The 13,802-nt window shown below is 37.0% G+C and overlaps 1 protein-coding gene across 1 annotated transcript in view; it reads left to right on the top strand.

Annotated features, from left to right (window-relative positions):
• The window catches only part of LOC108573168, a 53,386-nt gene that overhangs the window by 33,705 nt on the left and 5,879 nt on the right, over positions 1 to 13,802 (top strand). Inside the window, exons 2-3 of the mRNA XM_017935557.1 lie at positions 10,899 to 10,999; positions 12,082 to 12,230. Of these exons, the coding sequence (XP_017791046.1) occupies positions 10,899 to 10,999; positions 12,082 to 12,230 (250 nt within the window). The remainder of the gene's footprint in view (positions 1 to 10,898; positions 11,000 to 12,081; positions 12,231 to 13,802) is intronic.

Genomic DNA, 13,802 nt, shown 5'->3' with positions numbered 1-13,802 from the left:
TATTAGTAAAAATTCATATTAAATATTTTTAATATTCTCAATATTATGAATAAGGGTAATATGAACATTATACTATAAATATCCAAAATATGAACTTTTATTAAATATTTGAATATTTGTGTAACATAGTAATTGGACATAATTTCCATCCGTTTGTATTATAATGTCGTATACAAAAATGCATTCAACTGACAATTACAATAAATAACTTTCATAATTAATTAAAATACGTCACTAGAAAGGCAAGTGTACTCACTGTAAATGCCTACAATAATTCATAGTAAACATAAATTGCAGTAAAAATCGCAGCAACAAATTCTAAAAATGCGTTCAAATAAAGAAGTGATTTTTAAAACAGCTTCTACCAGAAACAAAATGGCGCACACAACGTGCTCTAACCATATGCAAACCTCTGAACAAAATCGATGAATCGAACGTAGTACGCTCCCCTCGTAAATCACTTGCAGTAGCCAAACAGGAAATAGCATTTTACTTGCTAGAGATTGACTTTTCGACTTACGAGTACGCGGTACATTTTTCCCTCGCCTCCGCTACGTTCCGCGTGTTTCGAAATAACAAAACAATTTTTTCCAACGCTCTACACTTCGTTCAATTTTTACGTCGCGTTTAATTCCCCCGGTACAGTTTCGCCTACCACCCGTTTCATGTCACACAGTCGAAATAATTGAAGCAATACAAACCTGATTCGGCGAATATAATCAATTGCACCGGGTGCATACTTTTCGACATCGGAATTTAATGAATACCGCATACCTTTCATCGCGCACAAATAGCTATTTCAATGATATCCAGGCTGCTTTCAAGCGAGGTACGGTGCCCTGAATCGAGTAAATTACGAAGCTTACTCGATCGAAAGAGAGAGCTGAATTTTTATTTACCAACGGTCCCGTTCATTCCGTAATTTTCATAGGAAAAGCTGTTAATTAAGAAGAGCCGAGAAAGAGAGAGAGAGAGAGAGAGAGAGACAGGAGGAAACACTAAACGGAAGTCGCTTGAAAACAGGCGCGTAAAAAGTGGCGCGCGCTGGCGTATTAACTTGGTGCGGTGGTGAGAATGATAAAAATATAAATGCCGCGTGGCGACAAGCCCCTCCGGTACTAAAAACTTCCCCAGAGGGCATACGGTAATTTCGCCCGTTAAAAAATCGGAACACTTACCCGGCGAAAAAAAGAGAACATTAAACTGGATCAAGTGCATCACGATTTGAAAGCGCCATTAAGTTAGCACGGCCGCATTTTAGCCGTAGAAATTCAATCGGCGCATTGATGGACAAAGTGGGGGAGAGAAAAATAGGGTGGCGGAAGGTTGGAAAAGAGGTGGAGGAACGCGCGGGAGTGTGACGCGTGGAGGAGGGAGGAGGAACGAGAACGAAGGACGGAAGGAGAAATCACGCCGCGCGTCGAGAGCAGGAGGACGAAACGAGGGGAAGAAAGAGAGGAAGTTCGAGGAGAAAAAAGAACGGAGAGAGAGAATGGTATCGCGAAGGAGGGGATGAAAAAGAAGGAAACGGCGAAAACGGTTGAAAAGACCGTCCGTATCGTAGATTTCTGACGATAAGACGAGGACGGAGAGCGACAGGATGCAAAGGAGACTGCTCGAGAGGGACAAAGACAGAGCTGGAAAATAGAGTACGAGCGAGAAAATAACAAGGGGATGAGGAGAGAACATAAGAGTCGCAAAGAGGAAATGGCATCAACGAGGAGAGCGCTTCATTTCAATGGAATTGGCTGCATCAATGCCAATTAATTAGCTGGTAAGCTCCTGTCGGTTGCCGGCCTCTGAGTAATTTCATTAGTCCCTGGGAGCCAGAGGGCCGTTGGATAAATAAGGTCCTGTTTTCATCGTGAATACCGTCGTCCAGCGTTTCGGGAACGATTTCTCACGTGGGTCAACCCCCTAATCGGTCGATCTACCTCGAAGATGGTGCCGCTGAGCGATTCGACTTGCTCGCGCCGTTGCAACGCTTAATCACCCTTCCTCCTACAACCACCCAGAAGGACACACGAACGCTGTTTCTGCTTCCTGGGAAACAGGCTCTCGTTGTCGTAGCTGAAAGAAACTAACTCGTTTACGTCGGATAATCTTTCCTTTTTCTTCCCTCATTCTTCCCTTATTCTCGTCCGTTTCGTTCGGGAGAAATTGATGAGGTTTCGTGAAGCGAAATTTCGTGAGAAGAACGCGAGGCCGGTGGTGATTTATCGCGGCGCAACGAAATAGATGATTTCGACCGATGAGTCTAACGAGGAAATCCACGGTGAGAGAGGAATCGGCGATTTTGAAAAGTTTCCAACGAGTTTAAACTTCGTACTGTACCGATCACATTTGCGCGGATCAAATCGCCCTGATTGGGGATTTCTGAGTAATTTAAATTGCACCAAGTTGGGTACAGTTCGTTGAAGTCTCCTCCGAGGAATATTCTCGCAGTTTCTTTTTTTTTTTTTTGTAAACTTTCTTGAGGGTATTGTCTGTGTAAATAAAAGATGTTTATCGTTAATTACTTGGAAAAGTTTGATTACATGACTGGGGAATACGCAGGGAACGTAACCATCATGAACGATGAAACTTTTCGCGAGGATGAAACGTTGAAAATGTGGAAAGTATGGGTTTAAAGTTTCGTACCGATGGAACACGTTGATACATTTTTGTACTACTTTTCTTCGTTAACATTAACGAGAATATTTGTCAATGTTTGTTACTATTCTTTTTTTTTTTACTAAAATCTCTCTGCTCTTTGCTACTCGTGCTCGGAGAAAGGGTTTCAGTAACAAGCACGTAATTTCGTATATAAAATGTGACACAAACACAACTTTTCACGTTCATATTTTTACCATTTCTCATTATCGCACCGTGTTCCGTTCAGTTTTCAATTTCCACGGAATGTACACATAATTCCTTTAATCTTCCACAGACTCTGCGTTAACATTTCTGATTTTCACGAGATTTTCATTCACGACCGAAGCGTGAAAACGTAAATTCATTGATTTCCACTTGATTCGAGTATCTTTCGTTCGTTACTCAGTTTTTCATTAAAAAAAAGAAGAAAGGAAGAACGATCGATCTAATCGATTCGGTGTTATCGAAAAGGAATTTAAATGTAAAAAGCTTGCATGGCGATCGGGGAATTTAACGACGAAATTTCGTTTACTCGTCAAACGAAGTCACACGGTATTCCATGGAGAGGGTAAGTACCAGAGAAAGCTTTTAATATTTTAATGCATAATACTCTCGTTCGTTTATTCGAGACGGGAATAATATCTCTTGATACAATTCGTTTCGAGAAAACAACCGGATTAACTTGGTTTCTTCTTATCTGCGTATAATCGCGTCTACCCTGGAAAATATCACCGGGAAACTTCTCGTTTTGCCAGCAATTTAACAGAAAAATGTTCACCGTCACCGAACACAATTTTCATTTCCATCGTGATTATTTGTCCGGTAGATTTCTTGTCGAATTTTTCCCCCGTCGAAATTGTTCAACGCGCGCAAGACAGTTCTTTTGATGGAACTTTTTAATTAAACATATATGTTATATCCAGCTCGAAGTGGATTATATTGAATAACGGAGCTTTGAAATTTTCAATGTTAATAAAGAAACTGTCAGGCTAAAAGCGCTTTTTCAACGAGATTTTCCAAATTCAGCTTAATGGACGTATAATGTTAGCTATCGAATGGCTCGTTACTCTTTTTATCCTTGGCTGTGTGTGCAAAATTTGGAACGAAACGACGTTATTAATAGAGTGGAATGAAAAGTAATTTTAGAAAAGAATATAATAATATTGGAGAAAACGTTCGATCGGATGCTAATGACTCGAGATAACAATTTCAGCGATTAATTGAGTGACAATTAGCTGTAATAACGTTTCGAATCAACTATCTATACTCGTTAAAATTATTTACCCGTAATTCATATAGCGTTTATAAATGATGGAAAAAGGAAAGGAAGTAACACGTGATGAATACAGGGGAACGACATTAAATTTAATTAATTACCACACATCAGCACACTTCCAACTCTCATTATCCATTCCTTCATTATATTCCACCGCCTATCTCCGCCACTCGTTCATTTTTTTCGTTATTACCTCACTCCACTTCACTCATTCATCATTTCGATACACAATTAACCCTTTCAAATTCCACGTTTGTAAGTAACAACCGACACAGTCTTTCGCCGTGATTTGTACTGTTCGGATAATCGGTTGGAAAATCTTTTAATCAGCCGCCTTCGAAAATCGCAAAATTACGAAAGATTGTAGTAAAAATAGTCGGAGCCGAGAATCGCGAAAAATTATAGTAAAGCTGGTCAGAATCAAATTCTCGTTTCTTAAATCTTTCAATTGAAAGGCTTGGTGCAAACATCGATCCTCCTTTTTTAGTTTAAAGTATCAGTGAAAAATTGTCTAAATAGTAACGTAAATTATGCAAAAATTTTTACAAAAATCGTACTGTTGACACATTTTTGAAGAAAAATAGTTCCAGTGGCGGCTCATAAGAATTTGTAGTGGTGGGACTGTAGCGATAAAAGTAAAACAGATCAATATGGATTGAAAGAATTATGTATATCGTTAATAAAACTAAAGGTAATTATTTAGAAAGCGGACGATATCGCTGATTTTTCAAATTATATATGTAGGAAGCAGGCATAATGGAAAAGTCGCGAATACGGTCAATCGAACATTCTCGTTGTTTATCAACGCCCGATAGGCACGAGCGAACGAGCATGAGTGTGCGAGCGTTGGCTGTGAGAATGTTCTGACGTACCGCGGCGAGGCAGGCAAGAAAACGTTAACCCAAACACACCGAATTTAAAGGAAACGTCGGGAACGTTCGGACGACGCGCCGATAAAAAGACGTGCCCGCGGCGCGCGCCAGCAGAATAGCAGTGACCACGATACGATACGATACGATAAGGCGTGTGTGGGTGCTACGGTCTCGTTTTACTCGTCGCGTCATCTCTGTGATTAACGGATAGATACTTTTAAAATTCTATTCCTACATATATATAGTTGGGGCCACGATATAGCAAGGTCGTAAATTAAACTCTCAAGAATCGGCATCGATTGATGTTGCGGCACTCAAGGCCGTGTGTTGCAGTCTGTTTGAGGGTTCCAACAATAAACGAATGGTAGCATATGATTTGGTACTTCAAGTAGAAAATGGTATTTCATTTACAAATGGAAAATATGTTAATATTAAAGCTACACAATCCTTTTGCATTTTCTATCTGTACATAACACGAGCAGGTAAATGAAGATGTTAAAGACCTCAATAAGACCTTTACTTGTAACCGTACTTCCAAAAGCGGCTTTTCCCAGAAGAAAAAAACCCTAAATTGTCCTAGCTGAACTCAATTTTCAGTAAATATATTAGAATCAGTTTGACTTTCGCTGGATACAAGAATTCTTTGTACGGTCCTGACCATGGTTTCAAGTACTTATCTGCTCGTGTCTCTGTCAATTTTCGGGTCCCGGCAGCTAAAACATGTTTACTTTGACGTCTGACCGATTTTACGACCTCGCTATATCGTGGCCCCGACTATACTTACCATATAAATTTAATAGCGACGATAATGAAACTTTAATTTTCTACTAAGCAGAGGGGATGTAGCCGTGCAGCCCTTATAGACGTGCCGCCACTGAATAATTCTAATAAAACAGATCAGAATAGAGTAGAATAGAATAGATACGAACTGTCTATTTCTTGCAGCTGATAATGCGAATTTCGAAAAGTGAATTTTCGACAGAAAATGAGAATGACCAATTATTGCACCGAGCCCTTCAATTCTTTTCCTGAAATTCTTCCCCGTTGATCCACATTTCGCACAACTCCCAAAAAAACAGAATAACCAACGATTCGTCAGTGTTACAGCTTCGTGAAAAATGAATTTTCCATAGAAAATGGAAATCACCAATTATCGCACCGAGCCTTTCAATTCTTCCCCGTTGATCCATATTTCCCTCGAATCCCTAATAACCGAATGGCCGACGACGGTTTGGAAGTTTCTAGCTGGGGCTCGATCGTTTGCCCGACGAGGAATCTCATTAACGAGGGGGCACACTATAATCGCGTATCAGGATCGAACGACATTTACGAATATTAGGGTCCGTCCACAGGGCTCTGCCGGTGGAAAATAGTCGGATTAGTCCGCAGAAATATAGCCGGCTACGATTAAGGCCGTGTAGAGTACATAACGAAACGGGACAAGAGAAAATCGTGTAATCAACGAGCCGTTCAAGTGACGATATTAGGAGTTATGTATGAAAACAGTTCCTCGTTATTTCGACCGTGATAATGCGATCGAACCACGAGGAAATCCTGCCTATTCGCTGCTGTAAATCGCATTTATTTTCAGGACGTTCAGTCTGGTGAATTGGTCGTTAACGATAATCGTTCAACGTTCAAATATTTCGTAAATAAATTCACGTGGAAATATATAGGATTTTCAATAAGGAAATAATGAAATGAAATATTTCGGATTTTCGAATAAATTAATTGATATTTCGTAATTTTGTCGGTTAAAATTTCGATACTCTTGCGATTGAAGTTTGTTTACTAATTGTGGTATTGACAAATATTGTAATTTATCGTGGTTGGTGATTTGGTTTATGTGTATTTAGTTATGTATAAATAATAATATAGTTAAATGCTTTGACGAGGAAGATGATTGAATTAAATAATGTTAAAATTGTTTTTTAGAAGTTTTCATTACAAGATATTACGTAGAGTTAATTCTTATTATTTTTCATTTGCATTTATTAATTCGCGAAAAGACGTATGACAGAATTTCGATAAATTCGTGTATCACTCTATTTTCTGGTTTAAGATTGTCATATAAATCATTAATCAACGTCCATTATTTCACCGAATCGTTTTCCAGCGGCACATAGAAACTTATCATTTCATAAACTTTAGGATTCTTTGAAACTTCTCTCTTATCCCATTCAAGCTAATTTCACGGTCATTAATCATCGTTTTCGTCAATTCTATAAAGATGAACGCTTCAACGTAGAAGCATCTAACTGGTTCTGTTCCCGCAAGTGATTTCATAATTTTCCTAAAAATGTCTTGGAAAAATTAGTACCGAATTAACCGAGCTCCTTCTGTTGTACAAAAATAGAAATTTTTGTGGAATTTAATTTTTATATTTTATGGAATATTTTATAGAATGTTTCAGAATATTATCAGAACAGAATCAGAATCGTTATTTCCTCGAATACAATCTACAAATTACTACATTCCTCCGAGAATCTCAAAAATCGAGAAAAGAACGTGACGAATTGAAATTACTCATTCCCACACTTCCGTTTTTACTTCGATTCCCTCCTAACACCAGATGCGACCCTAATTTCTTTTTACACGAGCCATCAAGAGGTCCCAAACTATTTTCGGTGGAACCCCAAAATATTCCCCGCAACGCGTTTTTACCTTCTAAACTCTCTACGACCGCTCTTTGCCCGCAGAAACTTGTGAAAAATAATAACAATATGCACACAGCTCGAACAAACTCATTCGAACAGAATTTACCCCTTTTTTGGGCAATAATTTTTGGCGCTACCAAAAAATAATGCCAACCATTACGACTAACATGCCCACGGAAAATACCACCGCAAAGAGTTAAATAAGGAGTGCACGCGTTTCAGCTTGCTTCAGCCTATTCAGATCCACTGTTGCTTCCGCTTTCCACCGCGCACTTATTTTTAATGTGCCGCGACTCGATTGGCCGGCTTAACACGACATTGAAGCGGCGAGCGAAACGTTAAGGTCCCTGTTTGCGCGATTATCCTAACAATATTCGTGGCGCGGATGCGATACGGCCGGTATTATTTGCTCGGTACAATGGAAGCGTTGTGCGAGTAACGATATAAGCGTGATTTACGCTCGTCTGCCGCCCTGCCATCCGCCGATACAGCGGATTTTCCCGCTCTAACGATTTGCTTCTTTGACTTTACGCCGCGCCGTGCGAAACGCGCACGGATTAGTGGCCGTTGCGTACGAACTAATGGGACCGGGATGATTAGGAGCGTGAAATTTTCGGCATACACGGAACGAGGATTTTCGAACGACGAGTCTCTCGCGAAGGGTGAAGGATTCACCCTTTTGACGGTAGGATTGTTGGACATTTTCATTCCTCGCCTGTTCGTTAATCCTGATACTGTCTTCGGGTCTTCTTTGACCCATCGAGTTGTCGTTTCTTTAACCCTTTCGCTGCGGCAAATTTTGGCGCATAACGCGTATGATAGATTTAAATGTTCCAGAATGGCCGCAAAATTTTTTTTTTTTTTTTTGGAGTATCGTTTTAAGATTTGTTTTAGTGAATTTACGCGGAAGAGTGCAGAGGGTAAAGTTAAGGCTTGAATTGGTATGAAAGTGCGCCAAAAATGCGGACGAATTTTCGAAACGCCTATAGAGGCCAATTGCAGTGAAAGGGTTAATCCTTTGCACTCCGAGCATGGTTCGATAAGATTAATAGTGAAACTTCTGGAAAGCCAAAGTTTTGTCTTGAAAAAAAAAAAAAAGGATTTTTTAGTGTTTACGAATTTATTTATTTGTATTTCTTGTGTTAATTTGCATTATTTTGATAATATAAAGTAATATAAAAAATTTTCTCCAAAGTCATTACGCGTGTCGCCATAAAAGCGCCATTGGAGTGCAAAGGGTTAATAAGTTTTGCTGTTATCAACGAAATTTAACGAAATTGTTACTAATACACTTGTTTGTGTTCCTTTAACGTTATATTAAGAGTTTATTGTTTAGGTTCATATGGCGTGCTGGTAGGAAAAATTGTTACGCAAGAAGGTCTTTGGGTCTTTTTTGACCCAAACTCGGCGACTTGAAATTACTCGTAAACTATTAGCTGCAGGAAAAGTGTAGGAAGTGAACGTTGGGCGATTTCAAGGGAGACATACGATAGAATAATTAACGCTGTCCTGCATTTATTACACGTAAATGTTGCGAAGATCGTCTCTATTCTTTCTTAGTGCACGTCCTATTTAGATTTCTTTAGGGAAATTAAAAGAGCATTCAAAACTGAGCAAATAAGTATTAAGGCACAATAGGTTTAAACTGGGTATTTATTGAGACGTGTATAATAAAAATTTGATTGCAAAAGGTGGCCAAACAGTTGAAAACACGTAGAAACGTATAAGTAGTTTGAAACTCAAGCAAAGAATGAAATCCATTGTGTTAATCAGTACCCTAAATAAATGAAATAATTACAAAGACACAACAGCAAGCTTATTTATTAAAAGATCGTTTCGTTGGTTTCCCGAATGAAACTTTAGTTTACAAGTGATTCTACAATATAATCTGTCCTTTAGATAAATTTGGCAAAGAGAAAATAGCCTGTTAACTCAATTACAAGAGCATCCTTCGTGTTCCTTTCATAAGTCTGCAAGTAGTTCCAGCAAATTATGATAATTTAAGTCTTATCATTTCACCGAATAAAGAATAACGATGAATTCATTCACAAATAAGTGCTACAACAGCCCTTTTATTCACCGGAATTACCCGTCTTTCATACTTTACATCGATTTTCCTCGTTATCCGGTAGAAAAATGCATTGTTGTAAGTCTATTGAAATGTGAACTATTTTATCGTACTGATTTCATTATAACAAGTGTACTACAACAATTGTACGGTTATCAGACAAGCTCTTTCGTATTTCCTTGGATCGTTGTTCAGCTAATGAGATGTTAAAGAGGAATTTATGAAGAAAAATGAATGTTTAACATTCGTTGTCCCCCCCCCTTCCGTCCCATAACTATCTCGTTCGTTTGACTTTAATCCACTTGGCCGCATCTTTGCTGTGCCTTTTATAGAACCAAGTATATTTACATCCTTTTGTTTTGGTGAACGACTTTAAATAGCGAGATATGTTGTTCAAACGATAATGTCAACAACCTCGGTAACCTCTTGAAAAGTATAAAAGAGCGTAGGAAAGTTCGTGAGCGAATCATTTCGACATCGGCAACGCGTTGGATATTATCAAAGTAAAATATTAAACGTATATTTTTTGATAATTCTAATTTCGAAGACGAGTAACGGATTTGGTTTACAATTAAAAGAAACCCTAACCACACACAGTCACTTACTGTGCCGAATTTAAAAATTTTTTAATATGAAACATCTCGTTAATTTTATTTTTCAATAATTTTAATATATTTATTGATAATTCTAGTCTCGAAGCCAAGTAGCGGATTTGGTTTACAATTGAAAGAAACCCTAACCCCACACAATCACTTACTATGCCTAATTTAAAAATTTTTTTAATATCGAACATCTCGTCAACTCTATTTTTAAATAATTTTGGATCTTCCTAGAAAAATTGAAATTATTTATATTACAGAATTAATAATGAAAAAGGTAAATAACTACAACATTCTGAATTAAATTTGCCAAATTAACAATGTTAATATTAAACAAAATTGTTGTACAATTTTTCTGAGAAAAATACTTAAAATACACGAAATTGTTCCTGCTATTAAAATATAAATAACGAACACGATTATACGACATTGATTAATAAAAATTCAGCAACGTATACCTTATTAAATTTTTCATAACATCAAACGTTTTTCCAGCTCCGCTGCAACGAAATATAATTTATGCTTTAGATCGTTGAAAAAGTTGGACTGTTACACAGAAACCCAGTAACTAGAAGCTTTGTTCAATTAGACGATATTTGCATTGTACCAGGAACGTTTCTGGATCAAATAAAACGGATTTTTACCTTCGTATTTCATCCGTGTGATCTTTTCAGATTCATATTCCACTATGTTTTCCTCGTTGCGCCGGCCTGCACTAACAATTCCCGTTTAATTGAACGAGATTGTTATTATAGGACGAATTTAATTGCTGTATTTTTTATTTTTGCACAGGATGCAACCGTACTGTCAGGAATTCCGTTGGATGGATACGATGGACAGGTCGAATGGGGCGTTGCATTGTTCGTATCAAAGCGCCTCTTAGAGATCCTCAGGTTCGTGCAAATCTTCTTACCAATATTTCAAAAAATTCCATACATTTTGTGCAACGAATTACTTGCGAAATAAAACATAAAATCATATCATTCAGTCCTAATTTTTACTGAAAATAGTTGTATTTTATTCTAATCAAAGTAATCACTGATAACGTAAATAAGCACATGTTCTTCACTCAAGAACCAATTTTTCTGCTCTCTTTCTATAGAATTTTACACGTCACTTGGAAAGGATTTGTAAACTTTAATCACGAATATAAATTTTTCTTGCTATTTACTTTTTCATTGCTTCCAATTAATCGAAGTTGTGGAATAAATTTCATAAAAATAGCAATACACGTATTAAAACTAGAGCTGAGCAAAATTTCAAAAAAAAAAATATATGAAATAGACGTTTTCATTGCTTAGAATACTCGCTTAATTAAAAATGAACAGAAGACGAATTAAAATAAATAAAATATTTCAAAATAAAACCCCGCTATTTTCAATATCCTTCAAATAAAGTGCTATTTTTAAGTATTACTTGAAAAACTCATCGCAACAAATAAACTATTTCACTTTCATAATTATACTCACGATTTAAAATAAAATACACTTTTTACTATTTGAAACAATATTTTATCCAGCTGTGATCAAAACTGATTATACTTTTCCATACGCAGAACTGATTAACTGAGACGAAAAATTTGTGAAATTGCTTAAAACGAAAATTTATTTGGAAAAAAAAAAATAACAAATATTTTTCATCGATTCCTTTGCAAACTATTTAAATGATATCAAAAACTAAACGTACACTACCGGCGAAAAGTTTGGAATCACCTCCCACTTTTCATCAATATTACATCTGCTGCTGATTTTTGATAGATTTGAAGTTTATCTCTGAAGTATATCAATTGATTCGAATGATAAAAAGATTCTCAAAGTCGCTGACATTTTTTTGGAAATTTTTGTGTAAATTGTAATGCTCGGTGATTCCAAACTTCTGGCCGGTAGTGTATATACGTATTTTTTGGCATAGAATTTAATTTTTCGACAACATCTCAAGAGCGCTGTTGAACAAGCGATAATCAAATTTGATCCAGGTGATCGAGTTAAAAGTTAGGACGCTGCAAGTTGGTTTCCTGAAAGAAGCCAGATGCGAGGGTGCCTACGTTCAATTCTCTAATGGCATTGAGGATCTTGAGGATGAAACAGGACGTTATTGCGGCCATGTGAATGGCAACACAACCAGGTAGGGTGCATTTCAATCTACCATAACACGATATACATTACTATCGCAAATAATTCATGTATACAGACAATCGTTACGCTAAAAGCTTCTTTCGCACAGTCAATTCCTCGTCAGCTGTACTTGCCGTAATTATACACCGAAATTAGTATAATTAATTTTGTCAGAAGCCATATTTCTCAAATTCACCGCGTGTAGCGTTTTCATTTCTTCGTTATATTTTAATCACACCGTCGTTTCCTTTTCTCTATCCTCCTCTACGCTTCCGTTGTCTCTCTGTTGTAGGCAGTGTAGCTGTGTTAAAGTGTAAATAAAAATTCCAAGTGTATCGTATAAATTTTGTAAGAATTCTATTTCTAGAATTAAGCGTTCTGAAATGGGAAATCTAAGTCTAACAGATTTGTTGAAATATGTATTTTATTCGAAATGTACACACATACCGTATGTTAATTAACACTTTAAGCGCCGGACCCGCTTTAAGGCGTAATATGTGGACTAGCGTTTTTAAAACGCGTTAAAATCCGGTAAAATTCGTTTTTACATGCTTGTGCAGATAAAAATATGATATCTCTCGAACAGCAAGTGGCTGAATATCATTAAAAATCGTCGCTGTGCCTGTAATAAGCACTGTGTAAAATTTTCGAATAGAAACTTTCTGTTTTACAAGAGTTATTTTATTTTATTTCGTAAAACTGCGTGTTTCTACAAAACTCGTAAATATTGCGGCGCATTAAGTAAAGTTTCCAACAAAATGGCGGGCGCTTTAAGTGAAGTTCCCAACAAAATGGCGGGCGCTTTAAGTGTTAATATCGGAGAAAATTTAAGTTAAACGCAAAAAACAGTTGCAATCGTTAAAAATAAACGATTAGAGTGCAGGAGGAGTTGCATACGGTGAAATAGGAGAATGACAAACAGATAAAAGAGAGGAATGATTGACGCGATCGTTAATGATAAATAGGGCAGGTTGTAAACCAAATGTGTGTACCATTGGTTGGTAATGGATTAAACAGATGCTTGGTGGTCGAAATGTAGTGGTTCCAAGCCTCTTATAAACGCGACATTTAATGTGTGTAAATTTCCATCCCGATGAAGCTTGATGATTTTGGTTTGCTTTAATTTCAGTTTGTTCGTCCTCCGTTCCCTTTTGTAATCCTTATTGGTACGTTTCCGCTTTACACTTCATTTCGGCTAATTGAAGGTACAACGAAATGATTAGCGGGAAGGTAATTTCGTTTCAGATAACACAGAACAGTTAATAACGTAAAAATAATTTTCTCTTCGAAATCTAGTATTTCGTGTAATGTACTGTAGAATTCAATTAGTTTCTACGAATTTACCTGGCTATTCTGGTAATTGCAAAATAGAATAGAAAAGTTTAGTTCAACTTGATTTAAATTATAGTTGCAGATGTAAAATAAGTTTGATCTAATTGGAAATGTACGATGTGCTTGAACAATGAAACCTAAAAATCCAATTCCTGTTATAAAATAAATTATACCTAAATCTCCGAGAGCTTCCTTTTTCCTTCTTTCATTTATGGTAATGTGAGATATTAAATTAAATCCTGGTACAAGT

Source organism: Habropoda laboriosa, unplaced genomic scaffold (assembly GCF_001263275.1).
Source record: "Habropoda laboriosa isolate 0110345459 unplaced genomic scaffold, ASM126327v1 scaffold124, whole genome shotgun sequence".
Taxonomy (NCBI): domain Eukaryota; kingdom Metazoa; phylum Arthropoda; class Insecta; order Hymenoptera; family Apidae; genus Habropoda; species Habropoda laboriosa.
The sequence above is the reverse complement of the archived record's forward strand: the minus strand, read 5'-3'. Positions and strand labels throughout refer to the sequence as shown.